We start from the raw sequence: 25,814 nt of genomic DNA, 5'->3' as shown, positions 1-25,814 counted from the left end.
AGTACAAGGGAATAAGTACATACAGAAGCACTCTCATTGTGGAATAAGTGGAGTTGGAGTGGTGTTACATCTTAAATGCAGTTTTAATGCATTATAGCTTTATTAAAGTTCAAATAATACAGAAGCAGGTCCTGTAAATAACTACAAACTCCGAAACTGGCATTTCTTTGTGTGCGGTCAGCGCCTCTTCTATGAGTTGCACAAATGTCCCTATCTAAAGGGGAGAGATTGAAACCAATAAAAATATCTAAAACTCATTTAAAACAATGTACATTTACTTTAGGACCTATACTGCAGAAGAAAGAATTTATATCTGAGAATACTGAATATAATATTAAAAATACTAATATTTTTAAATATCTAAAAGTCCTTTAAAAAAGATGCATTCATCTGAGAAGCAGCATATACGATATTTAGACTTGCTTTTAGAGAATAGATCTTGAATAGAAGTATATTTTGTCTTTACTGCACTCACAAGAAGTATAACCAAGTGAAAAAATACATGTATATACAAAATACACTTATATTTAAGATACATTTTTTAGTATTATACTAAATTATATTTTTTATATTATATTCAACATTCTCAGATATACATTTTTTCTTCTGCAGTATAGTTCCTAAAGTAAATGTACATTGTTTCAAGGATTTTTAGACTATTTTAAACGGAAAACAAGACAAAAACACTTGATTACAATAGGATTTTTTGCAGTGAATTTCTTTACTGAATAAAACTTAATAAAAAGTATTTTTCCCCTTTAATTCAGTGAATGTCATTTAGAAGTATTTTTAAAAGATGATTTTGTCCTCTTTATTGTTAGTAAGCACGTTTAATACAACCTTTTAAGTCGGGGCACAAGCTGAATTATTGGTTAAGGACTAATGATTAATCATTGCTATAATCGCTGAATAGTCGAATAATCGTTCCAATAATCGCTAGATTAATCGATTATCAAAATAATAGTTAGTTGTAGCCCTAATCTGAAGTCTTCTGAAGGCATACGATCATTTTGTAGGATGAATAGACCAAAGTTTAAGCTTTAATTCACTGTTAATTTCATTTTTAGTCCCGCAAAAGTCATCATATAGGTTTGGAACTACATGAGGGTGAGCACATTGTGAATTTTTTTTATTCTTGTTTGAACAACCCCTTTATATCATACAATATTGACAAGGACCACTTATTGTGCTTAAATTACAGTTACAATTTGTGCTTATTATTACATTAATTCAGCTTTAATTAAAAAATTTTTTTTATTGTTTATAGCCTAATGTTTTTGCTGTGGAATCGAAATTGTTATTGAAAATGTTTTACATTTTACTGGTATTAGTATCGACTACTGAAACTACTGAAATCGACTATTGTGCCAACCCTAGGCAGAGCTGTGTCACAGTGGATAGAGCACATGCCTCAAATATTGATCCTTGGTTCTCATGCTGATGATACGAGTTTAAGTCCATATGGCAACGTGCCCTGATCCCATCTCCCTCACCCCAACTACTCCCAGTCTATTTTTACTATATATATATATATATATATATATATATATATATATATATAGGGTCCATATATATATGGCTGACCAACATCACGATGTAGAGCCACCATCGTGATGCCACGCCCCCTTTTGCGAGTCTTGCTAGTGTGACTCACTAATCCTAGTCTCTTCTATAGTTAACCTAAAAACTTTGCAGGGATTGCTCTGTAAATTAAATTGAGAATATAACTAATGCATATATGCTATTTTAAATACTGTATATGCCAGAGACGTGACGTGTTAGTCTGTGAAAATACTGTGTCAGGCAGGCTACACAAATATTGATCTTGACATTGTTAGCTTCTTGTCTTTTTTTTTACATGTCTTACACTGTACATTTAGATTAAAATATTTTATGTTGTGGGCTACAAGAAAATAGCCTTTATTAATTAATTATTAGTAGTTGTAGGGTCTCAGAAAATCTTGCTCATTGTCACATAGCTCTTGTATACACTGAAGCGGCAGTTTAAGATAAACCCAGACCAGCGAACGTCAAATAACTTTTGTCTGGTTAATACTGTTAAAGAAAAATTTCCTTGGCCATAAATCCATAATGTCAAATCAAATGAAAGAAACAAGGTGAATATGAATAACACACATTTATTAAAACATAGAAGAACAACAAATAAAGAACAAGAAAACGGGAACAACACTCAGACCGAAACTCGGCATTAACATTTCACTTATAATTAGCAGCACAATTAACTTCAGCACAGGCTACAAAATAAATTATGTTATTGAAATATTGTAAAGTGGTCATATGAACTACACAAATGAACATTTAAAAAATAATATGCAAAATCGAATAGCTCCATAGCGGATGGCGAAAAATGCGTAAAGAAGTCTAATATCTTTCACCATAGACCATGTTTAAATTTCGATGTTTCTGGCCAGAAATACCAACATATTCACTTTATCTGGTTTTAATAAGCTGCGGATTGGAGTAACTACACTACCCGCTGTGCTGAAGACCCGCTCTGATGGAGTAGCCTACTGGTAGCACATATGCACAGATATTTCCGTGCTAATCTTGCCATGAACGGAAACCTTTTGTTGTTCGTTTTCCACCAAGTCAGCGGGTCCTCTTCCAGGCCAATTCCTGCAGGTACATGGTCATTTCTGCCTCGACCTTTTGCTCATCAGTGAGCGTGGCTGTGGCTGCTCTCTTCGCAAGAAGGCTGCCCAAAGACGACTTTTTTTTCTTAGGCGCAATATATTAAAAAGCCCGGATGAGTAGGCTACTAATTAGTTGGGCTAGTAAAATAACGAAATTATAGTTTTTCAGTAGAAAAAAAATATCTATGTAAAGAGATATATTAAAATAAAAAGTGCTTAAAAGTGCACAACTCTTCTTAAGTGGAAGAAATATTTTTCCCCCTTACGTGCAACCTATTGGAAAGCGCGGATGAGTCAGTTGGGATAGTAAAATAACTAAATTATAGTTTTTAAGTGGAAAATAATATTTATGTAAAGAGATATATTAAAATAAAGTGCACAACTCTTCTTAAGTGAAAGCTAAAAAAAAATGCTTCACGTGTCGTGCAACCTACTGATAAAGCGCCGACGAGTCATTAGTTGGGTTAGTAAAATAACGAAATTCTAATTTGTCATATAATTTTTGAAAATTATATGAAATTATATAACCCCCAAACCCCCCCCCCCCCCCACGATATCATCGTCCATCGCGATGTTTTACTGTCAACATCGTCAACTGCCAATTTAGGGGACATCGCCCAACCCTAATATATATATATCCATCTAATAAAGCAGCATCCCAGCCCCCCAAAAAATGTGTTCTTCTGTAATGAGTATTCTATTATTTAAATTTTCACTGACAAAAATGAAAGATGGTGATCAGATAACTCTCTGCTTGATACCATTGTGTTAATCATAATAAAATTCATTAGGTATAATAAGTATTGAGTGTGCCAGAGTCATGCTGATCTGAGCAGACAGATTCTCCTCCACGCTATCATTACCGCACACAGTGAGAGGCGGCGCTGAGAAGCAGGCCAGACCTCTCGCTGCAGGCTGCGGACCTGTGACCTCTCCCCTAAGTCGCTCTGAAATCAGCACCTTTTATCACAGTTTCCTGTGTGCAGGTGAACCGTGTAGCTGAAGGGAGAAACTATTGAGAACAATATTGATCAAACCTCTTTCAGGTCTTAAGATGCAGGTCTGTGTGTTTCCAGTGATGAAAGGGTCTGCTTTGACAGATGAGGTGCTAATGAGAAGTTTCAGAAGGCCATGGTCGACAACTCTGCAAGCCTGTGCTCTTTAAAAATGTCTCTAAAGCGAAGCTCACTTCATGACAGCCCTAAACAAAGAGACCTCCCTCCATATAATCTCCAACTCAACTCTCAAATCTTCACCAAAAAATTCAGCTGAGTAGTTGACAAATGGACTTGAATGTTAATTTTTGCTTAAACTTCATATATTTGTATCAGGGGAAGCATATGTTTTGAGATGCTGTAACTAGTCACTATGTCTTCTCTGTGTGTACAATAATTTATATAAAATGAATTTAAATTTAAAGCTTTAAAAAGCTGACTAAAAGTAGTTTTAGATGGAGTTAGTATGTCACACTACAGGACACTTTTTAAAAAAAAGCAAATAATTGGCATTTCTTAGGTCCCAAATTCCGTATTTAATACAATATTCTATTTAATACAAATTTAGATACAATCGACTGAATTTTGATTACCACAAAAAATAAAAGGACTCCATCCTTTTCTTTATAAAAAGCCAAAATCAAGGTTACAGTGAGGAACTTACAATGGAAGTGAATGGGGACAATTTTTGGAGGGTTTAAAGGCATAAAAAAGAAGCGTATCATTTTATTAGAGCACATTCATTAATTCTTCTGTTAAATTGAATGTATTATTTGAGCTGTAAAGTTGTTTAAATAGTCATGTGTACAGTTGTTTTATGGTTTGTTGATATTACATCATCATAGTAAGTTGTAAGTTTGGCTCTAACTTTACACAGAAAAGGCTAGCAAGAGATTTTATCACACTAAAATCATGTTAGCATGCATGTTTATTTCTTGTGACTATACTTTTGAAACAGTGAGTATTTTAATGTTTACAGATTGGCACAATTCCTCACTGGAACTCAGATGTTTGCTTTCTTTAATGAAAAGAAGGGTAAAATGATTTTTTCTGGTAATCAACATTATGCCACAAATGCGGTCAATTGAGCGCAACTTGTATACGTTTTATAGGACTTCATGATATAATGCCAGATACTATTTTTGGGATTTTAACAAAATAATAATTTAATTAAATTCTAATTTGGAATTCAGCACAGGGTAAGGTTATATTTACAAATTCTACTCAAAACTGCATGATGAAATTGAGACATATAAAAAAAGTTAATAATTTATAATAATAATACAATTATTCATCATTATGAAATACCATTTCATGTACTTCTATTTATTAAATAAATTAACGTCTTTTTTTGCAGGGAAACATGCAATTGCTGTCAACTGTCTATCTATATGGGTCCTCTTCAAACACAAACCCCTGCTACAGCAAGTGAATAGATGAGAGAATTTACAATATAGAGACCAGAATGACCTGTAGTGCTTCTCATTTGTCACATAGGCTCAGAGAGAGGGCACACCTGTGAGCAGTTGTACCACTGGTAAACACACACACACACACAAACAATAGTTTTGTTTTTTTTATAAGAAGCTCCGATTAAAAGCCAATAGCATGGCTGACAACATGCAAAACATGAAAAGCAGATTGCCACACAAACGATCACAGGCCCAACTGACTGAAAAGCAGGGAATTTAATTTTATAAATTCTATGGGGATTCTCCTAAGAAAGGGTCAGTTAAAGGAATAGTCCCACGAATTTTAATTCTCTCATCATTTAATCAACCTGAAGCCATCCCAGATGTGTATTACTTTTGTGTTCTGCAGACGAAAGAAAGTCATGCACATATGGGATGGCATGAGAGTAAATGATGAGAGAATGTTCATTTTTGGGTGAACAACAGTCCATCATTAGTTTGAATCTGCTGTTTATTTTTAAAAATCCTCGAAGATTACCACTATCCCTGGAGTCGTGAGTTTGAATCCAGGGTGTGCTGAGTGACTCCACCAGGTCTCCTAAGCAACCAAATTGGCCCGGTTACTAAGGAGGTTTGAGTCACATGGGGTAACCTCCTCGTGGTTGCTATAATGTGGTTTTCGCTCTCGGTGGGGCACGTGGTGAGTTGCACATGGATGCCACAGAGAACAGCGTGGGCCTCCACACACGCTATATCTCCGTGGTAATGCGCTCAACCAGCCACGTGATAAGATGCGTGGATTGACAGTCTCAGACGCAGAGGCAACTGAGATTCATCCTCCGCCACACAGATTGAGTCACTATGCCACCACAAGGACTTAAAAGCGCATTGGGAATTGGGCATTACAAAATGTGAAGAAAATAAAAAATCCTTGGAGATTATATGATTATAAATAAGCCAAGCTTGAATGCTTACATTACATTTTTTTAATCAAGCACAGAAATATTAAGTGACATTTAAATAAACACATCAATCTGCTTTGTTCAAATTTGTAGGTAGCACGTAATTCTGTCCAACTCGTTTCACATTTCTGCTCAGTCATGGAATCTAGTACCCTTCAGGGCCAAGTCATGTGGTGTATCAAAATACCTCTGTGGTGATCTAACCCCAGCAAATAAATAAATAAAGCGCTCTGGCGGAAAAGAGCACAACAGCCGGCAAGGGAACAGTGAGTCCCAGCACATAGTGAGGTGGGGTGTGTACATTTGTGGTGTGTGTGTGTGTGTGTGTGTGTGTGTGTGTGTGGGGGGGGAGAAGCGATAAGGGCCCTCCCTAGGGAAAAGAGGTGGCTGACCTGTTGTTGCCAGTGATGCAGGCAGCACAGGTTCCCGTGGGCTCCTCGCTCTGCTCGTAGTAGTGGGCATCCACGTGGGCCTCCTCTGCCTTCTCTTTCAGGATCTTCCCGAAATTGTCCTCCCCGATGCAGCCGAAGAACGTAGCCACTTTGTGTGGCTCTTGGATCATCCACTGAGAGGAAGGAGAGGAAGGGGGAGCAGAAGGAAACAGAAGGGAGGAAAAGAGATTATTGTAAAAATGTAAACACAGCTTCCATATCTTAGAGTTAAAATAGAGGTGGGAGTCACATATCTAGTGTTTAGTAAGTAACGTATTGACAATTCCAGGAAAAGCAAAGGGACTGTGGTAAAGAGAGATCCCTTATACAGTATGACTGCATTTACGTGAGTCAAAAGAATGACAAGTGAAAACAGGAAGTAATAGAAAGCTGATAAAGAGAACAAACAAATTAAAATTCTCAGATTCAGGGTTTAAAGAAAAATATCATAAAGAACAGGAACAATAAGAGAGTTATTTTCTCTCCACTTGGAATCAGTGTTAAAGACTCAGTTAAATCACATCAGGAGGGCAGTTGTCTGTATACATGTATTTCATATTTAAAAAGGAAATGTATTTTTCCGAATCAAAACAGTTTTAGAGTTGGTCAGTTCGGTAAATTTCCGTGAATCATTCTAAAATTCCCTTTTGTGTATTCAACGATTTGTTTGTGTCAAAAATGTCCACATAAGACTCAGCGTGGCATCTGTTATGTATTCATTCTTATAGTAAAGTTTGTTGTAGGTAAATACTATTTATTAATACTATGTCATATTTTTATTACCAAGAAGTGTAATTCAACATGAGTCATCAATATTTTTAACACATTCACCTGGAATAGAAAGAATCATTAAATGGGAATATCTGTTATAAAGTTAATTTTGTAAGTTTTTACACTTTCACTAACATATACATCATCTCAAAGCAAACGCATATGAACTACAAGCCACAAAAATCTCATTTTGATTTGATGAGACTTTGATCCCTCTATGGTTACATATTTATGGATGATAGCACTGAGGTGCAATTCAAAGTGCACTGACTTATGTTGTTTTGCCTTTTCCCTATGAAGATAGAGGCGTCAATTGAAGAAACATTTGCAAAAACTGATCGAATAATCAAATGAGTTACAGGACGGCTGTTTGAGTCTGGGCTGTTTTAAAGTACATTCAAATGGAGCACTAATTCTAGAACCCTGGACGATGGCAAACCACAAACTCTGTGACATTGCCACTTTTATGGGGATGATGAAAAGTTCTTTCCAGGTTTTTAGTGCTGTGGGCTTTAAACTCTGAAGATTTATTAGTGTACATGCTGCTACGTTTGCTGCTTTATTGCAACCTTGCAATGTCTGTTGATGGGGCCCCTTGTGAATGAGATGCTTTGCCTGAGAGATGACCTGTATACATGAGAAATTAATCACTCCAACCAAATAGTTGAGTCTGTCAGTGGAGGAGCCATATGCCTCTATTTACAGCGTGAATGTAGTTCCGTACTGTCTGTACAATGTTAAAGCACAGACATTAAAAAATGACCCTTGAACACAAACACTTTTAAGCTGTTGATGGAGCAAATGATGCAATGGTAGCTTTTACTCTTTTACTTTTACTTGGCTTCAATGGCACAAAGCATAATTAAACATTGTATTGATTTCACATTATTGATCTTCATTTGATCCATTAGTCGGTCTTCAAAAGAATGCGTTGGGAATAAAGTCTTCAGAGTCGATGCAGCTACACTTATGCTCCAAACCTACAATGTAAAAAGGCAGGTATTACATAAATAATCGTAATTAACACCTATAAATCACTAGCCATTAGCTTTTAACGCAACATAAAAATTTACAACAAAAGCATTACGAAGTACTTAAAAATCAACATGAAACCCTTTTCGCGACCCATTTCATTACAATCTGACATACACTGGAAAAAAACGAGTAGAAGATTGACTTCAATTTTTGCACAGTTTTTCTAAGTAAATCTTAATGGTATAGAACTAATGAAAATCTATTTAACTTTATGACATTGATTAAAGTGAGTGATTATATTTATATTAAACATTAGTAAATTCAGTAACTTTTACTTACAAATATGATATACAAGGTACATAAATAAACTTGAGCAAATTTTATATGAACATACTTTTTTACTCTCCTTTCAAACATGTTTAATCAAGTACCACATGACCTGCAGAAGCCTCCTACTGGGAAACTGAATGCATGCCATCATCATACATTACTGGCAAAGGAGACAACATACAGAGCTGTGGACGTAGACCTCAATAATTGTTGCACAAAACACGATGACGGTGACAATCAGCAGATAATTATTTTGATCATGAATGCATAATTTTAAGGAGAACATTTAAGGCTGCACATACCAATACTTTATCAAATGTAGCAACAAAATTAACAGTAAAAACGGTGTAAATAATCTTGCAAAGAGTGAAACCATGCAAGCTCATTAATTATTCAAGCCCAATGCATGCTGAGAACAGCAGCTTTGAAAAGTAAAATTGACTTAATTTATTTACCAGTAAATTTTATTAAAATTAGTGAATAAATATTTCAGTGTTTTCTACTTTATGATTAATACATGATGACACATTGTAGAAATAACAATTATAAAAAAAATATTTAAAATGTAAGATAGAGCATTACTTTACATGTTTGAATGTAGAATTGACTATATATATTCAAGTTCATGCTTTAACGTATTCTATGTAGAAAGGACTTCATCTTTTTGGGTATATTTACTTCACTACAAAAGCTTTTTTTCCCCCAGTGTGTTTTCAAGTGAAACTGGATATTCAAGAAAAAATATTACATGCGATTTGATCCATCTGAAACGGACTGCATTGTGAAAAGTGGCATTTCATACCAGAATGGAAGCAGGACGCTAGAGGGGAGGGGTTGAATCAAAGAGGGATATATGACATCAGCTGAAAAGGAAAGTTGTTTCAAAGCATGCAATCAAAGCAATTACATTTTGAAAAAAAGACAACCATTTCTTTTTCTTTCGAATACCTGCACTGATGAATCATGCATAATAAATCCAGGGATGTGCAATTAGAATGCAAATTTGATTAATTATAATTTTGCATTGACTCTAAAATGAAAAAGGCATTCACCTCAGATGTTCCAACAAAAAACAATCATGATCGAACATCTCCTGGTGTCATATTCAAGACCAAACTAACAGAGCACATGCAATGCATTCTCTTACAGCAACCACACATTCATTGCATAGACATGCTATGTTTTTCACCAAGTGCAGTTACTTGACAAAATATGTCAAATAAAGCAAAAACAGATATCCAAACATATAAAAGTGGCAGCAGCATGATTCAAATGGTACATTCATCTTTGACCGGGTAATTTTAAAGTCAGCTGATGGCAGCTGATTAGTGGGTTCGGGCGGTGCTTCTAATAAGCTTGCAAAACAGCTTGGCACCACACTCACCTTTGTTCTGAATCAAACAATCAAAGCCAGCCAAAACTGCAGCCAATCAATGAGGACCACTGTGAAACACCAGTCTATTCATCTCCATCTTCTGCAATAACCCCCTCCTGCAGACAATTACTTTCAAATGGAGATCTAAATAAAAGATATGTCCATTAAGACAAAGAGCTATCTCTGCAGGGTCGCGGAGAGGTCGGGCTGCGGCAGGCGTAAGGGATATTCATGCTCAGTCACATCCCAATTACCCGCCAGCAGCACTGGCAGGGTGTGAGCAAATGTGCGTGAGGGAAGCTTCATTACGGAGGGGGATGAAGTGCTGAAATTAAACAGCAGTGTCTCTCACTGCGTTGTGCCCCCCGGCCAGACACACAGCCCAGCTCTGACATAAAGTGGCTGTACACAGATGCAAGATGTCTCCCTCACACACGTATTTGCATACGTTAGAATTGTATTGGTAGGTAAAAAGGAAACAAACAAAAACAAATAAATTAGGAACAATGCTGATGTCATCTCAGAATTTGCTGATCATATAGAAATAGACCATGTCCAAAGTCTAAAGGGCTGTAGGTTGCATCAAATTATGCAAATATGTCAATTAAACAGAAATAAAAGCATACATTTCCGAATAAGCAAATCCAAAACTTTGCAGTAATCCCAACATCTTTCCAAATTGTGTATGCCGCACCATAATGTGCACATGCTGGCAGCCGAAGGACTATAACTGAAGTTGTGAGCACTCATCCAGACATAAACATCTGCCACTTAATAAAAAACATTTAGATTAACCTCCAGTTTCCAAAAGTTAAAAATCGAAGGCAGTACACCACTGTGTTCCATACTATGATATTCCCCTTATAGTGCTGAGAGGCATTCATTTTTACAGATGTGAGAGCTCTTGCCCTGGGAGATGTCCCAACACGCATCCCAGCATGCACCAGCTGCCTCATCTGAGTCACATGGTTGCTGCTGTTATCCCTCATTCGACAGAGGACAATCAGAACAATTGCTGGGCTCCAAACAGAAGTCAGGCTCTGATGTAATTCCTAATTTCCTTGAAATCATTTTTTTACCTGTAAAACAGCTGTACTGCAGTCACCTCTCACACCACTTTGAATAGCCACCATTGAATGAATAGCATTTTCCAAGACTGTTGGAAAGACTGACCTGGAATCTTTGCACATACCATTTTGTACTGCACAATTCATAACTCTTTTGCACAGTTGTGACATTTTGCTCTCTAACCGTTACATTTTACATACATACTCATATACATAATGTACATACGTACATATGCATATGTATTACACTATATTTTTAATAGATTAAGAATATTTAAAATAGTTACAAATTCTGTCATCATATACTCAACCTCATTTTATTCCAAACCTGTAAACATATTACTTAAAAAAAAGTGTTGTAAAATGAGACTTGTGCATCATATTCAAAGTTTTCTAAAGGCATTTTGCGTAGAAATTTGTTATTTGACATCTCATACAAGCTCATTCACTTGTTAACTTTAGAATTTGTGCTGCTTTTGCTTTCGCAAGCCATTGTGGAAGAGTTCCTCTGGTGCACTCATTAACATGCAAAAAATATTTACTATAACTAAAAGATCTATAAACTGCCATTGTATTAAAATCAGCAAACAAGAAATTCTGTAAACTTCCTTTTCTGTTCCACAGAAGAAGAAAATTCATTTGGATTTGAAATGATAGGAGGAAGAAAATGATGACAGAATTTTCAATTTTGAGTGTACTATTCCTTTATTCTGTGTTTTGTCTACATGTCCCTCTCTGGAGGTTGCAGGAATTACATTACATTGCCTGCAATTACTGCTGCATGCAGAATTGTTGTGCATTAGATTAACATTGACTTGAGCCACAAAAAGGCAGACTACCAATGGGTTGATCCTTAAACCCTGACAAACTGTGCTAATTCAGGTGAAAGCATGACATAACCTAATTTTGAACTATAATCCTTAGAAAAACCCAAAGAACCTCATGCCAGGGGCTTAGAAAGGAGGTTTGAACACAATGCCTGATTAGGGTAGGCCGTTTGGCAGAACTACAGAAAGGCAAAATTAGATTAATTTGCTTTTGACACACTGTAATAATCTAATAGTATTTAGCTCCGCAAAGCTCATCTTAAACAATGGCAGTGAATGCTCTTTAACCTGAAAAGCTCCAGGATCCAGCCAACATGTCTCAGGATTAAAAGCCCTCTGTAACCTGATGGATGAAACTCCAATTACAGGCTTATCAAACTGGCAAAAACCGCAGCGCAGGTATTTATAGACACAACTGAAATAGTCAGCCAGCGCCTGCCTCCAAAAAGTAGTCATGAGGCAATCTGGCCTGTCTTGGCTGTATGTGTGAGGTGTGTCGAACGATTCCTTGGTAGAATGTTGACGAGGACCCTCTGCGTACTGGTGTGGGCTGCTGGATATGACTGATGCACGTTCTGTGTTTGCATTTCAGTTTTGACGCTAACTGAAAGCAGCACTTGACAGAGAAGAGAGAATGATGCGAGGATGGAGAGAGAGAGAGAGAGAGAGAGAGAGGAATAAAAATGAGTCATATCTCTAAGGACGCAGACAGAGAGGAGAGCAGCGCACAGGCACTGCTGTCACTGGCCACAGACACATGAATAAATAAAGGCATTATTATGAAGACAACTCGCCGTCTGCCCATCAAAGCCTGCCCAGCCTGGCACCAAAGCCCCGGAAAAGAGAGAGAGGGAGAGGAGAGAAAAAGAGAGAGCGCAAGAGAAAGGGAGTCTTCTAAGGTCTCCTTTATTGATTCAATAAAGCCGAAGGATAACTGCATCTATGCCAAAAAAATACAAGTACAGTACAAGAAAATCTAAATCCCAATATTATACCATTTAACAATTAAAATGTAAACTTTCAGATATTCAACACAAAACCAGTGACACTTTTCTCACATTTGTGTGTTCATATTGAAGCTTTGGCAGCAGTGAGTCTCATTCAGCAACTGTGTGTAGCACAATTGTTTGGTGTAAAATCTGCGTATGAATGTATTCATATAGAAATCTTGATTTGCCAATAAGATTGCACTAAAATGTAGTCTAAATTTACAATAACATTTAGAACCAACTGAAACCAAACACTTACAGTGTCCTGTATAAACATGTTTTGTTGTACATTTGTTATGGTTCTTTACACATTTGCAACTTACAGGTGCAGTGGTGCTGAAAGCCCTTACATGGAGATGGTTTGGGCATATTTTATGCAAATTACCTACTGTGGACACACGCTCCATTTAGAATAATCTGGATTCATTAACATTAGAACGAGGGTAAGAACAAATTTATGTGCATATGCACCTGTTGTGAATCTAGAAAAAAAACAAATTGTGAGAAGTGTTCCTTTGCGTATGAGTATGCAAAATCCACCCAATTATCAGTTAATGTGGCCCACTGTTTGTAAAGCAATCATGTACTTTATTCCAATACAGTACTTTGAAATTGAATAGAAATTGAGATATAGACAGATGAAGAGAGAATGAGGTTAGGAGGAAGACAAAAAGGGGAGGGAGAGAGAGTGAGCCTCCCATCACTGAGACTGACAATGATGAGAAATGTCTGCTTCTATTAAATCAATCATCACAATAGGACTCAAGTCTTCTCTCTCTCAATAGGCTAACAAGCTCTGGACTTCACCATTTCTATCAGTCAATTACTCCAGCGTCCTCCCACTGTGTGAAACATCTGGTCTGTTTCTCTTATCTGCTTCATTTCACGCTCAGGTGGCTTAGCGAGGCGTTGTGTGTCATTTCCCCAACGTGCCCCCTGCCAATGGTGTCATATTTGGACCGCAGTCTCTGACATTCTCTTTCACACTTCCCACCGCTGGGCCATTTCCGTGTGACATGTTTACCATAGCGACAGGGCTGGAGGAGGAAGACAGCAGGCAACTCAGTTGAGGGATGATCATATGTGTGCTGGCCTGTCAGAGTCTTCATTACTCTGCCCAGACAAACACAACTACAGCTCTGGCGAAACCTTTTCCCTATACACAGCCCGGGGAGCAACATAAACACGCAACCATGCTTCCCTATAATCCCAGGCATTCAGGCACCATCTAATGGAGTGTAGGCAGAGGGAGATTAACGGGAAAAAAAACATGTCTGATTACATAAGCTGCTTGTGTGACTGACGTGCTCATACTATCACAATATGTGGCAGCTTTGAAACAATATAATATAATATTCAAGGGACACACACACACACACACACAAGCACTGAGTTGCAGGTTAATGCGCAGGAACTCATGCTGACTTAACACTAGGGCTGTATCTAACAGCTATTTTGGTCATTGATTTATATGCTGATTATCTTTTTGATTAATCTTTTCTCTCCTCGTTTTAATGTCCAAAAAGGTATATTGTTTTGTTCAAACTGATTTGGATTGATGATTGGATTGAGGTATTTGCACCATTTTAAGATCACCTACACACTGCAGTTCACTCTGTGTAAGAGAACGCTGTGAATGCATCGATTTCAATGGGAATGATGCATTGGAAAGACGAAGAGGGAAAATGAAAGGTTTCGCAACGTTTAAACTGTCTAATTATGTGCGTACTTAAGTGGTTTTAAAAGGAAATAACCATTTGATAGGAAAATGTAAAAAACACATACACAAACATTCGCAACAACTTTACAGTACATCTTCAGTGTGTCTGACATCAACGTACAGTAGCTGGGTTTCCATTCAACTTTTTAAATTGTGAAATCCTGAATGGAAACCATTGATATGCGATAATGCGCATGTTGAATATTGTGAAACTCCAGAAAATCCAACTTATCCTAGTGCATAAACTTGTAAGCAAATTTTTTAGTGATTGCCATGTCCGGTTATTTAATGAACCGCCTCACAACCACAGAGTCCGATGACACTGCGCTTGTCAGTTGGTATGGGTGTGCGAGAGCTTGACGTGACTGGCCCAACGAAAAGCCTGACCCATTGCATACAATTCTCCACACATAGCCCTGGTTAGTCAGTAATTGATGCATGTCGTGAAATAAGAGGTCGTCCCCTCGAAATCTGAACACATGGTCAAAACAGATTTTTACAATAGATACTGTATATTATGATCAGGTGTAATCAGTTATGTGTCTTGCCTGTCCACTTGTGATCGGATCGCACTTAACGCATCTTGATACCAGGTGTAAACAAGGCCCTAGTGTAAAAGTGTCCTCAGAGAGAAGAGGGGAGTGAGAGATGGACTCTGAGAGAGCCTGTGAATGCCACTTCCCCTCTTGGCCAGGGCAGGAGTCTCCAGTGTGACTGTATAGTTTCGTATTTCGAAGGGCTTGGGAAAGAGAATGGAGTTCATTTACAGCCACCAGTGTCTTTAAACAGCACTGTAGCACAGTGTAAATGACACCATCCAGTCTGACTCTTCCCCCCCCTATATAACACACTCACATAGACACTCACACATGTACTCGTAAGAAACCACAAGATGCTATCTGCTGAGAGATCAGATTGGAGGCACCAGTGGAGGCCCATTTCCCAGAGTAACCTTTCAGACGTTGCTGAACAGAACGCTTGCGCATCAAGGCCACGCAGAGTTTATCTGACAAACACACTGGTTTTCCCAACCTCACTCGTTAAACATACAGTACAGGCCTCTGTTGTTTAGTGCTGGGAAGGCCTGCTGAATTATTCATAGGATAAACAAGCCCGTGCTGTGGAGGTTGAAGCACAATGACCATTCACAATGGGCTCTTTCTATTGGGTGTCCAGTGAGTTGCCGCTGTCGATGGGATATTGTCTAGGTGGCGTTAACGGAGACTGGATTAGACTTGCTCACTCTCAATCTCTCATTAATATGAGAGACCGAGGATGTGAAACACACCGGCCAATTTATGGCTAGAGTTTATCAGGTCATAAAATGGTGCTTTGCACTCGACAGTCTGATATGATGACGCACGGGAGGCTAATCCTATCTGAAGGGTGAGGGGCGAGAAAGGGGTGAGAGTGAGGGAAACATCCCCCAACCCAGACTGCGAGCTGCAGGTGAATTGTTTTTGCCCCTGGACCTTGGGTGGACTCTGCTTTGATCTCCAGCACATACCAAACATCCATAGGGAAAGGATCAGTGGCATACTGGGTGCTAGGAGCAGAGATGGAGGGGGTGGTGTGTGAGAAAGAGAGGATGTGAGAAACAGGAGAGGGGTAGACAGAGAGGTGTATGAGACTGTGTGCTGGTCTTAAAGGGAAAGTTCATCCTAGAAAGAATATTCTGGTATTTACTCACACTTATACTGTTCCAAACCTGCATGACTTATTTTCTTCCAACACAAAACGACCAAATTTTAACAAGGTTCATGCCACTCTTTTATATATAGTGAAAGTGAATGGAAGATATTAATCTAAAAAAAATGACAAAGAAAAAAAAAAGCATCATAAAAGAATTATAAAAGTATTCTATATGAATTGTGCACCATGCACAACTTCTGAAGCCATAAGATAAGATCCTAACTATAAGGAACAAACCGGATTTTAAGGCACAGAGCTCCAGACTAAAATAATTACTTAAGGGGGGGTGAACACTTTATGATTTTGGCCACGGTTCTGCAGTCTGAGACAAAGTTCGGAAATCATAAAGTATTTCCCTTGTCACAGGCCAAAATTGGCAATCTTACAACGTTCAGTGTGACGTGTTCACAGACAACCAGTTAAGAGCCTTTGCGATGATCGTCAGCCTCCGACAAAATATGGGCAGTGTCCGAAATTTTGCATTTTAGCCGTACAGTGTGACTGCTATTACGATGGCCAGATGAGATTTTCCGCTCCTCTCTCGCACCCTAATTCATTGGAAAGAAACCTGCTCCGTGTTTGCACCACCACAGCAACATTTGTGCCCAGTTCACTCTAATCAAGCACTTTCAGTGTTTTCTCTTCTTTTCAAAGTTTTAATAAATAAGCAGAAAATACTTCGAGAAAAGTGTAACACGTCAGCAATATGAAAGCATTATTCTCTGAATTAAATAAATACAGAGCTCAGGCTACAAAATGAAAATAAATAAATGATTGCATTTTCTTTATTTTCCCTTTGCTTTACATCTATCATGTATTTGTTATTTTAATGAAAATGTTATTTTAATTACTATTTTACTTTTAATACATTTATTTATATGTCTGTAAACTTCTTTAGTTAAGATTCACATAATTTATTTGTAAATAATAAAATAGAAAGATTGAACAATTTATACTGGTAAGTATTTATGGTACGTTTTAATCCAAATCACCAAATACAGTTGGATATAACTATAGAAATCTATGTCATGTTTGTGCATCATCCATAGGGAATTTGCAAGCGTGATACAATATCAGCCTTTATGAATTTTCAAAATTTTGCATGCCCAATATGTTACTAATCTAAAAGACAAGAAAGACTATACTATAACTCACCTTTTTTGTTTTCTCCAATATGAACAGAGAAGTTTGATATTTTTCGGGCCACAATCTTTTTATTTCCACAATGAATATGTGCTTGTGGTAGCTCATTATTACTGTAGGCTACCTCCCAAACTCACATTCATTCTCAACATCAGTAATTTTCGATATCAATGCGTTCATATCGTACAGTCTAACAAGCAACAATTGTAAAGGACTATTATAAATCGCACAGTGTGCACCAGCCTTTAGGAGCTATTGGCTTCTAAACTGAAACATAAGGTAGCCAAAAGTCTGTTTTTAGTCGCCAAATCACAGAATTGCTTGATTTAGATTCCTTTTCAGAAACAAGATAGAAAGCCGGAGAAAAGGAAGGTTTAAAAAACAGTATATGTCGAAGAGAAGAGATGAATGTTCACACCCTTTCATAATTAATATAAATGTAAGAGATAAAAGTTTTTATTTAGTACTGCTCGTCAGAATCCACATTACAGATATTTACAAAGTATAGTACACATATAGTAGTGTGTTGTCTTATTGAGCATCAATGAATGTTTGCAAATGGTGTAAAAGTTGTGTACATGTCCCTCAATAGACCTTTTTCACACTCTGGGTTTTGGAATGTGGAAGTAAATGGTTGTAGGGTAAACTTCAACAGTGGTGAATGGGAGTGAATGGCAGACTATAGCAAAACTTATTTTTACTTACCAATTTGCTCCAAGACCAAAAGAAAAATTATTAAATCGGAATGACTTTCCAGAGAGAGAGAGAGAGAGAAAAAAAAGAGGGCGGTGGATAGGAGAAGATGCCAAATTTTCTGTCACTCTCTCAGCAGCTGTAATAGAAACCCCCTTGCAGCTGTGGTAATTCCTTTTTTAAAACAAATCCCAGGGTAATATAACAAAGCATAATGTTATAAACCTACAGTCAATATTTAAAAAAAATTAGCATATAAAATTTTTTGCTAGATTTAAACTAAATAAGGCGGAAACACATCATCACAGTCTGTGAAACAGGTCTATTGTCCTAAGTGCCAAATATATATATAGTATACATATACACAGTTGATGTCAGAAGTTTACATACACTTAGGTTGAAGTCGTTAAAACAAATTTTTTTAACCACTCCACAGATTTGATATTAGTAAACTATATTTTTGTCAAGTCGTTCAGGACATCTACTTTGTGCATGACACAAGAAATTTTTCCAGCAATTGTTTACAGACAGATTGCTTCACTTTTAATTGACTATATCACAATTCCAGTGGGTCAGAATTTTAAATAAAAGTGAACTGCCTTTAAGCAGCTTGGAAAATTCCAGAAAATTATGTCAAGCCTTCAGACAATTAGATTCTGATTGGTGGTGTACTGAATTGGAGATGTGCCTGTGGATGTATTTTAAGGCCTAATATAAAACTCAGTGCCTCTTTGCTTGAGATCATGGGAAAACGTATCGGTTACCTAACGTAACCTCGGTTCTCTCTAGATGAGGGAACGAGTATTGCGTAAGCTAGCTTACGCTACGGGAAAGATTCATCTTTTCTGAGATATTGAAGCCAAAAAATTATCCTTAATTTTTGTATCCATTGTCAACGCAGTGCGGCAGCTGCAGACCTTGAGCGGGCTATCTAGCGAGCTCATAGGTTGCTCTGCGGCAACTGCTGCAGCCTATAGACGAGCTTGGGCGAACTCGCATCCAATGAGAGGCGTCCGCGCGCTCACTGCATCAAAGCCCGCCAAACTGGGCGTGACTAGAGTGCATATAAGCGTAGTTCGTAGGCTGGAACCCTGGTTTTCATTGACTGAAGCGAAAAGTCGCTGCGTGGCGCGAGCACGGCCGGCTACGCAATACTCGTTCCCTCATCTAGAGAGAACCGAGGTTACGTTAGGTAACCGATACGTTCTCTTCACGAGAGGTTCTCTCGTATTGCGTAAGCTAGCTTACGCTACGGGAACCCATTGTCAACGCCGTCGCGCCAAGCATCCACTGTATGAGCCCCAGGGAATTAAGGGGGACCCGGGGAGCCCTTATGAGTGGGGAAATAATATTTGGCCGGCAAGAATGCGGGTCATTGATTGTGTAATACATAAGCACATAGTGGGAAGGGAACGACAGAGCGGCGGTGCCGGTCTGTGTGGAATGTGACCTATCAGTGCAGCTCACCAGGGGAGCTGTAGCGTATTAAACCGCTAGTAGTTTTGCCTGCAGAGCGGGCACTTCCATATTGTAAAATCTGACAAAGGTGGAGGGGGAAGTCCATCCCACTGCCACACATATGTCGTGAATGGAAATCCCACTGGACCATGCCCACGAGGATGCCATGCCTCTAGTGGAGTGAGCCCTAATGCCCAACGGGCATGGCAGGTCTTTTGACGCGTATGCAGCAGCAATAGCGTCCACTATCCATCTAGACAGAGTCTGTTTCGAGGCGGCGAGACCTTTGGTGCGCCCTCCGAACGAAACAAAAAGCTGCTCAGAGCGTCTGAAAGCGGCGGAGCGCGCAGTATTCAATCTCAGTGCTCTGACCGGGCAAAGGAGATTGGCGTCGCGTTCGCTATCGGGTGCTGGCAGCGCCGATAGGGAAATGACCTGTGCTCTGAAAGGAGTACCGATCACCTTGGGAACATAGCCGTGTCTAGGCTTTAAAATGACCTTGGAGTCACTTGGTCCAAACTCAAGACACGCAGCGCTGACAGACAGCGCGTGAAGGTCTCCCACACATTTGACTGATGACAGGGCAGTCAGAAAAACGGTTTTGAGTAAAAGGTATTTCAAATCCACGGATTGAAGTGGTTCAAAAGGGGGCTTTCATAGTTTCGAGAACTATAGAAAGATCCCAGATAGGAACCGATGGGGGCGCGGGGGTTCATCCTTCTAGCTCCCCTGAGGAAGCGGATGACCAGCTCGTTTTTACCCCATGACTGGCCGTGCAGGGGTTCAGCGAACGCCGCAACGGCCGCCACATACACTTTGAGCGTGGATGGGGATCTGCCCTTATCCAGCAGCTCTTGTAGGAATACGAGCAGCGACGACACCCCACATGTCCGCGGGTCCAGGTCTTTGTCGGTGCACCATTTTGAGAACACAGACCATTTTGATGCATAGAGTCTTCTCGTGGAAGGGGCTCTAGCGTGTATGATGGTGTTTATTACTCCTTCTGGCAGAGCGACGGGTAGTCGTTGATCACCCACGCATGCAGCGCCCAGAGCTCTGGGTGGGGATGCCAGATTGTGCCGCGAGCTTGAGAGAGGAGATCTGCTCTCACTGGGATGGGCCACGGCGCTGTCAGTGACAGCTGCGCAAGCTCCGGGAACCATGTCTGATTCTCCCAACGCGGGGCTATGAGGAGCACCGAGTGATGCGTTTCCCTGATCCTCTGCATTACCTGTGGCAATAGCGAGATGGGAGGGAAGGCGTAAAGCGGGCGTCTGGGCCAGCGCGTCCTCGCTTTTCGAGAAAAATATTGGGCAGTGAGAGTTCTCTTTGGACGCAAAGAGGTCTATCGCTGCTCTGCCGAAAAGGTGCCATAACGTCTGGACTGTTTGAGCGTGCAGGGACCATTCCCCTGGGGGAATATTGTCTCTGGACGGTCTGTCCGGGCCGTCGTTCAGGTGGCCTGGCACGTGCGTCGCCCTCAGCGAGCGCAGGTGGCACTGGGACCAACTCAGTATGCGTTTCGTCAGATGGAAGAGGTTCCTGGATCTGACACCGCCCTGACGGTTTAGGTAGGATACCACAGATCTGTTGTCCGAACGGACCAGGACGTGGTGACCATGAATGACCGGGAGAAAGCGCACGAGCGCGTACTCGACCGCTATCATTTCCAGACAATTTATGTGAAGGAGCTTTTCCTGAACTGACCATAGGCCGAAAACCGGAGAGCCCTCGCAGACCGCGCCCCAACCCGTGTTGGACGCGTCTGTCGAGATGACTTTTCGGCGAGATACAGCTCCCATTGTCACTCCCCGCTGATACCATTCGGCCACTGTCCAGGGCTGCAGAGCTGATATACAGGTCTGAGTCACCTTGATGGGCTGGCGGCCTGTGGCCCAAACCCGGCAAGACGCGCGGGTGTTTAGCCAATGCTGAAGCGGGCGCATGTGCAGTAAACCCAGCTGAAGTACTGCTGCGGCTGAGGCCATGTAACCTAGCACTCTCTGGAATTTCTTCAGAGGCGTGAGGCTGTTCATCTGAAAAGATGCGGCTAGTCGCTGAACACGGCGCGCGCGCTGTGTAGATAAGCGAGCCGTCATTGCCACGGCGTCTAGTTCTATTCCAAGGAAGGAAATTGTCTGACTGGGCTGTAGTGAGCTCTTGGTCCAATTGACTGCAAGACCCAAACTGTTCAGATGGCTGAGGAGAACTGCTCTGTGAGACAGAAGCTCCATATGTGACTGTGCCATAATCAGCCAGTCGTCCAAATAGTTCAAAATTCGCAAGCGAGCGCCGCATCCATGCACTTCGTGAAAGTACGGGGTGCTAAGGACAGGCCGAACGGGAGGACGGTGTATTGATAAACCTGGCCGTCGAAGGCGAATCTCAAGAATGGCCTGTGACGGGGATTTATCTGAATCTGAAAGTATGCATCTTTCAGATCGAGAGAAATAAACCAGTCCCTCTGGCGCACATGCGCGAGGAGTTTCCTGATTGTAAGCATTTTGAACGGTCTTTTTGCAAGCACCTTGTTCAAAACCCTGAGATCTAATATGGGTCTGAGGCCGCCATCTTTCTTGGGAACAAGAAAATAACGGCTGTAAAGCCCCGACTCGCTCAGAGAGGGTGGCACTTTCTCTATGGCCCTTTTGCACAGAAGGCTTGCTATTTCTGAACGAAGCATGCACGCTGCTTCCGTGTTCACAGTGGTTTCGAGCCGCGCTCTGAAGCGAGGAGGGCGGCGATCGAACTGTAGCAAATAGCCCTGTTGTATTGTGCTTAACACCCACTTGGATATCCCTGGAATAGCATCGCACGCTTTGAAGCATAACGCTAGAGGGTGAATGGCCAATTCGCTCTGATTGCCGCACACAGAGCGCTGAACAAAATGTGTGAGCGCGTTTAGTGTGTTCATGCATGATTGCTCGCAGACAGCATGAACAGGCTGTTTTGTGAGTGACTTCCCGATTGGAATGAATGGGGAAAGAGTCACATCTGTTACGTGACATAGTCATGGGCACGGGACTTACACACAGAGGAATGTTTGCTGGCCGTGTAACAGAGCGGGCAGAGAATGGGCGCGCGCACGTATTCGTGGGCGCATTTATTGACTCTAGCGCTCGAGCGGTTCGTAACCGCTTTATGTGAGCGTGCTCTGGTGGGGACACGAGACATGCAGTGCTTGTGTGCAGAAGTGAACACTGGATTGTGGGCACATTTTCTACACATAGGGCTGGTCGTGTGACAGAGCGGCCAGAGAATGGGCGCGCGCACGCATTTGTGGGCGCCTTCATTGACTGACGCTCGAGCGGTTCAGTAATCGCTTTATGAGAGCGTGCTCTGATAGGGGCACGGGATGTGTTATGCTTGTGTGTAGGGGCGAACACTGGGTTGTGGGCACATTTTCTACACAAGACATGTTTGCTCTTTACGAGATTTATTTGGGTCGCCGTGAAAACGGCGTTTGAGTGCAGGCAAGCGGGCAGTGTCACCGGCTTGTTGGCTGCTAAATTCACCACTGTAGTAGCCTGAGAGAAGGGGACTGACAGGGGGCAAAGCTTTGACGGTGGTCCGCCGCGGCGGACTGAGCCGTCGCTTGTTCAACAAAGTTAGGAAGACTTCGGTTGCTCTGGTTTCAGCGTTACCTTAAATCGAGGCCCGCGGGGGGGGCGGCAGTCTGCGGCGGCTGTCTGAGCGCGATCGAGGGCGGCCGCCCTGTCGACGCTGAGAACTCTGAGATTGTTGACCTGGGCGCTGTGAAGAGGCTCGTGCAGGAGGCTGATCACGTGAGCGGCCTGCAGAGGAGCTAGCGCGACGAGGCAGAAAGAGATTCATGGCTTGTGTGGCTTTTTGGACCACAGAAAACAGGTCAATGATACCACTCACCGCGGAGCCGAAGAGACCGGATGGAGAGAGCGGTGCGTTGAGGAACGTAGAGCGCTCTGCTTCTCCCATGTCGGCTAGCGTTAACCACAGACGTCTCTCGTTCACAGTCAGCGCGGCCATGCACTTCCCTATAGCTTGGGCTGAAGCTTTGGTAGCGCGGAGGGCGAGGTCCGTAGCACTCCGTATGTCTGCAACCGCCTCTGGATGCCTGCTTTCATCATCCCACTCCCGCAGAAGGTCCGCTTGGAGGATCTGTAGGACGGCCATAGAGTGCAGAGCAGATGCAGCTTGACCGGCGGCGGAATAGGCGCGGCCAACACAGGCGGAAGTTGTTCTGCAGGCCTTAGACGGGAGCACTGGTTTAGACCGCCATCTCGCGGAGGGCGGGCAAAAGGTGTGCTGCTACCGCATCCTCGACCGGAGGGATGGAAGCGTAGCCCTTCTCAGTGGCGCCGTCCACCGAAGCAAGAGAGGTGGAGACGTGGGATCGGACCCTGGCCGAGAAAGGCACGTTCCATGATTTGGAAAGCTCGGCGTGGAGTTCCGGCAGGAAGGGAGGCGGCGGCTCTGTAGAAAGCAGCCGTCAAGTCTGTTGGGTGCCTGCTCAAGGGGCGGTGACCACTCGAGCCCGAGGCGGTCGACGGCCTGTGTGAGGAGGCGTGTTAGTTCCCCTTCGACTCCGGCGCGGGTCCTGCTGGATTCCTGCTGGAGTGTGAGCCTGACCACTCCTCGCTGTCCGAAGCCATGATGGAACAGCCCTTAACCTCCACCTCGTCCTCCGAGATGGCAGCAGAGCAGCCGCTCGGCGGCAATTGCGCGTCCCGGGTGGGCGGGGAGGGTGAAGGCGATGCTCGAGGGATGGGCTCCGGCGAGGCAATCGCTTCTACCATTGTTTCCGGCAGCCTTTGAGAGCGGCGCTTTTTTCTGCGCGGCTGAACGGAAGGCGGCGCGGCGGCTTCGGTCCTGAGCGCTTCGAGTCGAGCCCGCAGGGTCGACATCGGCAGCTCCTCGCAGAGATCACATCCGCCTTTGGCGAGGGCGAGCTCTGCATGCCCCAGTCCCAGGCAGAGAGCGCAGATGATGTGGCGGTCTCCGGTGCTGAGAGGAGCGCGGCATGAGGCGCAAGTGGAGCGAGGCATCTTAAAAAAGACGCTCGTACTTTTTGTGAAGTTCTTAAGAACTAGCTTGCTTTTAAAAGGATACGTCGCCGGATGGCGTAGCTCGCAGGACGGCTGAAGGTGGCGAAGACGGCCGGCTTCTTCGAGCGCTGTCCACGCTTGCTTGATGCCCCTCGAACGGCGACGCGGCTTCCAGTTCAGTGATGCGAAGAGCTTCGCTGAAGAGATGAAAATCAGGGTTCCAGCCTACGAACTACGCTTATATGCACTCTAGTCACGCCCATTTTGGCGGGCTTTGATGCAGTGAGCGCGCAGACGCCTCTCATTGGATGCGAGTTCGCCCAAGCTCGTCTATAGGCTGCAGCAGTTGCCGCAGAGCAACCTATGAGCTCGCTAGATAGCCCGCTCAAGGTCTGCAGCTGCCGCACTGCGTTGACAATGGATACAAAAATTAAGGATAATTTTTTGGCTTCAATAGCTCAGAAAAGATGAATCTTTCCCGTAGCGTAAGCTAGCTTACGCAATACGAGAGAACCTCTCGTAAGAGAACCTAAAGAAATCAGTCAAGACCTCAGAAAAACTAATTGTGGACCTCCACACATCTGGTTCATCCTTGGGAGCAATTTCCAAATACCTTAATGTACCACACTCATCTGTACAAACAATAGTACGCAAGTATAAACCCCATGGGAACAACAGCAAAGGGCCCTAAGTTGCTGGAGAAAACAGGTAGACAATTATCTATATCCACAGTAAAATGAGTCATATATCGACATAACCTGAACCATAAACCAAAACCACCATAAAAGCCAGACTACAGTTTGCAAGTGCACATGGGGACAAATATCTTTGGAGAAATGTCCTCTGGTCTAATGAAACAAATGTTAATGTTTGGCCATAATGATCATTGTTCTGTTTGGAGGAAAAAGGGTGAGGCTTGCAAGCCGAGGAACACCATCCCAACCGTGAAGCATGGGGGTGGCAGCATCATGTTGTGGGGTGCTTTGCTGCAGAAGAGACTTCACAAAATAGATGGAATCATGAGGAAGGAAAATGATGAGGATATATAACATGAAGACATCAGCCAGGAAGCTGGGGTCTTCGAAATGGACAATGACCCCAAGCACACCTCATAAGTTATGGCAAAATTGCTTAAGGAAAACAAAGTCAAGGTATTGGAGTGGCCATAACAAAGCCCTGACCTCAATCCGATTTAAAATTTGTGGGCAGAACTGAAAAGGTGTGTATGAGCAAGCATTTACACCAGTTCAGTCAGGAGGTATGGGTCAAAATTCCAGCAACTTAACTCAAACATTT

General features: G+C 41.8%; 1 protein-coding gene across 2 annotated transcripts in view; it reads right to left on the bottom strand.

Moving 5' to 3' along the window:
- The window catches only part of LOC127661108 (adenosine kinase-like), a 240,188-nt gene that overhangs the window by 117,641 nt on the left and 96,733 nt on the right, over positions 1 to 25,814 (bottom strand). For both annotated transcript variants that reach the window (XM_052151681.1, XM_052151682.1), the window contains exon 5: positions 6,416 to 6,588. In XM_052151681.1, the coding sequence (XP_052007641.1) occupies positions 6,416 to 6,588 (173 nt within the window). The remainder of the gene's footprint in view (positions 1 to 6,415; positions 6,589 to 25,814) is intronic.

Source organism: Xyrauchen texanus, chromosome 20, assembly GCF_025860055.1.
Source record: "Xyrauchen texanus isolate HMW12.3.18 chromosome 20, RBS_HiC_50CHRs, whole genome shotgun sequence".
In the NCBI taxonomy this organism is placed as follows: Eukaryota; Metazoa; Chordata; class Actinopteri; order Cypriniformes; family Catostomidae; genus Xyrauchen; species Xyrauchen texanus.
This window is presented reverse-complemented; position numbering and strand designations above follow the sequence as displayed.